This window comes from Meleagris gallopavo, chromosome 23, assembly GCF_000146605.3.
Source record: "Meleagris gallopavo isolate NT-WF06-2002-E0010 breed Aviagen turkey brand Nicholas breeding stock chromosome 23, Turkey_5.1, whole genome shotgun sequence".
NCBI classification, from domain to species: domain Eukaryota; kingdom Metazoa; phylum Chordata; class Aves; order Galliformes; family Phasianidae; genus Meleagris; species Meleagris gallopavo.
In genome coordinates, this window is record NC_015033.2 from 6,261,780 (window position 1) to 6,266,247 (window position 4,468).

Consider the following 4,468-nt stretch of genomic DNA (forward strand, 5'->3'; position numbering starts at 1 on the left):
AAATAAAAGAACAGAAAAAGAGGAGAAAAAGAAGAAAAAAGAAAAGAAAAACGCTCCAAATGAGGCCTGCTCCCAGCCTTTGCCCTGTTCAGGGGGAAGAGAAAGCAGCTTAAGGGAACCTTTAAGAACACCTCCTTAAAGAACAAAAACTTGAACAAAATGGGATTTTAGCCCTCAATTTTAGCCCCCTGGCCCTCGGCAGGGAGAGGTTGGGCTGCAAAGCAGCCGGGGCTGTGTGAGCATCGGGTGCTTTAATGCCCCCCAAAAGATGTGAGCACTACGGGTGCCAGCTGAAAGGTCTCCGTTTCACACCCGGGAGATTTGGGATCGGCTCAGAATTCCCCCCCCATTCCCTAAATTTGGGGCTTTCAGGAAGAAATGACGGCCGTCCCTCCCCCACCCCTCCCCACCCTTTACTGCAGGCTGCAGCACAAGAACGAGCAGGCACAGGCAGGAACCAGGAGGTTTGAATTTATTTAAAGTGTTTCTGTTTCCCCTCGGAACCAAAGAGCCGGGACCCCCAGCACAGCCCCTTCCTGCAGAGCAGAGCCGGGACGGACGGACGGAAGGACAGACGGACGACGGAGGGAGCGACGAGCAGAACTGAGCGGTGGGTTTTGGCACTAATGAGGAAAAACTGCAGTAACCCATTGGAAATCAGAGGAGTTGGAGTCCTTCTGGCTCTTGCTGCTCCTTCTGAAATGGATTAAGGTCAACAGGAGCCTTCGATGGTCCCAAATCTGCCGTCAAGTGGTGTCAGACACCACGGGCCCAAATCCACCCCCAGCTCAGCTCAGGACCCGGTGCTGCTCCATCCTCACCTTGGATCCCAGCTGGCATCACCAGTTCTTTTGTTTTTCTTTAAAAGAAGCCAATATACAGAATACAAAGCACAATTATTTACAACCGTACGGTAAACAGGTTCCAACACCCATCAGTAGTCTGTTTTGATGTGTATAAAAAACTCTTACAATGGCCTAAAGAGGGACTGACGAGAAGTGATTCATCCATTGGCACCCTCCACTCCGACACCTTAAATAATAAATAATTGTTGTTTTTTTTTTTTGGCAGAACTGAAGCTACGTACACTTGAGCAAGGGCTAAATTGTGTGTTTTTTTTAGTGAAAGGTGGAGTGTTTGGTGATTGAGCTTTTCAGTCATCTTCAGCTCTTTCTTAATAACAAATAAATCTTTGGGGGTTCCAATGAGAGCAATGGAAGGAGCATCATTTCAGGCAGCGAACCCCACAGCGTTGGGTTTGTGGCCCAATGGGGTGGGGAGCTCTACCATGGAAATGGTGCTGTCAGCTGCAAGGCCCTCAAAGAACCCCAGCGTGGTGGGTTTTTAAAGCATTATTTCCACTACAGAGACCCAGCCCAGAACTGGGTCATCTTTGAGGTCCCTTCCAACCCAACCATTCTATGATCCTACGGAATTAGATAGGAGGGAATCATCATTTCCAGAAGCATCAAGTACCCATTTCTGCCAACGCAATTTGTTGCTTCTGCAAAAGAGAAGCTCGGAACGGCTCCCACGAACGCGGAAGGGTCTTAAGACACAGAACTCTACACAAAAACAGACAACAAGAAATAATCAAGTGTTTCTTCACTACTCTGCCAAAGACTTGGGGTCAAGCCTCCAGCCTCTCCACCAATGGTTGGGGAGGGATTGAATTAAGAATTTGGCAGGTAGTATGTCTAGTTCACCTCTACCACCAGCATCATTAACACCAGGATACAGTGCAGCAATCTCTTGTTTAAAACTCAAACTGATAAAGATATTTTGTAATAAAAGCTTAAAATCGAGCATTTTGGGTGACACAAATCGCTAAAACCTGCGTGTTCCCCCAGCAACCCATGTCCTGGAGCAGTGCATAAGAATCAAAACCCAAAAATCCTGAAGCAAAATGTGGAAAATCCTCATTGGGGTGTTATTACACCATGGAAGCACGGCATGGAAAAGTCTGGTCAACCTCTTTGGTCAACCAGAGCTCAACTGTGATTTAGCATTGACCACAGCATTACAATTGCTTTAAATATCATCTCTAAAATAAAGCACTCACAAACGTGCAACACAGCTGGAGACTTCCCCACACTGCAGTTCCAGCACAAACATTCTCCCAGCTTTTTTTCCCAGAGCCAAAGGAAACACGAGCAAAGAGCTGCTCCACGTAAGGCTGCGTGCACCCAACCGTCGCCGCTCTTGGACCACGACCTCAGCTTGTGTTTTTGCTGGCAGCGATGGCGATGGAAAAACACCTCGTCTTGGGTAGAAAGAGCTTTAGATCTACAGCCAGGCACTATTTAGATCTACTCTGTTTCATTAATTCCCATTTGCGCTGGCGTAGACCAACGCAACGCGTCTTCCAAGTGGGTAGGACACAAAGCCAAGGTTGGGGCAGTACGAATGGGCTGAGAGCAGCAATAATTCTGTAGGTTGAGGCTGTCAGCCTGCTTGTCTTCCCTACCCCTGAGGAAGCGATGGGGAACACATCACAGCCCTACCCATCCCACCGTTCCACATCATCACTTGAAAACAGTCGGAGATTTCGGAGTCGCATCAAAGCAGAAGATACTTCACAGGGGAACAGTTGCATTTGCCAGCAGAACTCTGTTTGCACTTTAAAAACCTCTAATAAAAATAGAATATATACCGTGTGGGTTTTTTTTATATAAATAATTACATATTTAGCTTAGTTGAATTTCATTTACACCCCCCCCCCCCCCATACTTTTTTTTTTTAATTACCATTTGTTTTTACGTTGTCTGAACTAATACAATAATTACTACATCTTTGAAAAAGTGTTTGTATCACATTATTCTTTGGACATTTCTGAACGACATGCATCCACAAAAGCAACCGCCATTGTTTACTGAAAACATTATTTTTTTTGTACAAACCCATTTTAGGAATTGGATCTATTATTACACTGCTAACAAGCAAAAAAATTTGCTTCCTTGAAACCCCCTTTTAAAAAATGAGAAACAATGAGGAGGATTTTCTGATTATCAGTCTAAAAAAGTGTCAATATGACACCGCATTATGAGTAGTAAACAAAAATAAAGTATTTACAGCTTTACAAAGGAAAAAAAGGGAAAAAAAAAAAAAAAAAAAGAAAAAAGAAAGAGGTCACCAAAATCATTTTCCAGCATTTTCACCATTTTTTTTTTTCTGGCAAGCTTTTGATCTGGTTGCTACAGAGTGGTTCAACACAAACAGAACAGGGCCACCATCGCATCGCTTGACGCTAAACCAACCTAAGACCTCCTAGGGAAACTATCAAGGACCAACCTTGGTCATATCCAAAAGGTTGACCCACTGAGACCTACATGAAAATAAAACCCCAATCCCAAGTATGAAAACACCGTTGTTTTTTTTTTCTTCCTAGAAAATGGATTACACATGGTTATAAGAAAGACACCAACAAGCATGGTAACTTACCACCACACACATCACCATCGTACACGTTATTTCTATACTGTCTACTACGAACCCACATCCCTTACACTTACCAAAAAATACAACCCTATGACAGATGCTTCTCATAATTATGGCTATGAGACAAGCTGTAGGTTACAGCTCAATTTCTGCTTCCTCACTTGGCTCCCACCGTCAAACTGAGGATATTCTTTCCCACCTCACCACGCCAGCTACGAGCTTCAAGACCACTCAGGCTTTTTCTTACTACGTCACTGAGTTTTAAAAAAATGATAAATTAAAAAAAAAAAAACAAACGAAACAAACAGCAGCTAAGCTGGACGGTCATTTAAATTGCTCAGTTTCTCCAGTACCAAAGAACATCTCACAATTTGAGGACAGCCACACGACAGCCTCCAACGAGGCTGACTCACTGTGCAAGGAGTTTGCTTAATGCCTCCACCAAAGTCACTAAAGCATTACAGACATTCAGCTTTGGCAGACGGTTTCTCAGCCTCGTGAGAAACGACATATTTAGCAGCTGAAGTTCATACAGGCTCAAAAACCCTAACAGTACTTTATTGAAAGCATGCAGTCACAAAAATATCCCATCTGGTATTTCTTGCCCCCTCCCACCCGCCCCGCACTCGCAGCCCTAGTGAACATGACACTTACCACTTTGGCCACCAAAGAAATAATAGGAATGAGCACTTTGGAATAAGTTATCTTCCTCACCTACGTGACGAAGAAGCCCCTAACACACACCACAAGAACCAAGAAGCTGCTAACCCTACGAATAACAGCGCTGAGTATTTTAACCAGTGAGGGAACCACAACCTTGGATCTCTTCTCTTGGACGGAGGCCGTAGAGATGCTCACACTGTGAATCCAGATGGATCACCCCCAGTGGTTCTCCTTGCTTTGAACAACCAGGAGAATCCCTCTGAGGTCCTGCCCCCTCTGCACAGCAGCACGAGATGGAGAGGTATTTTCAGCCCATTTGCTGAAACACTCGTGCTCTTTTTGCAAGAAAGCAATATTGATCTCCACT

The 4,468-nt window shown here is 44.6% G+C and overlaps 1 protein-coding gene across 1 annotated transcript in view; it reads right to left on the reverse strand.

Annotated features, from left to right (window-relative positions):
• IFFO2 (intermediate filament family orphan 2) overlaps positions 1 to 840 on the reverse strand; it is a 28,011-nt gene extending 27,171 nt beyond the window's left edge. The window contains exon 1 of the mRNA XM_010723039.2: positions 822 to 840. Coding sequence (XP_010721341.1) covers positions 822 to 840 — 19 coding nt within the window. The remainder of the gene's footprint in view (positions 1 to 821) is intronic.
• Positions 841 to 4,468: the final 3,628 nt, after the last annotated feature.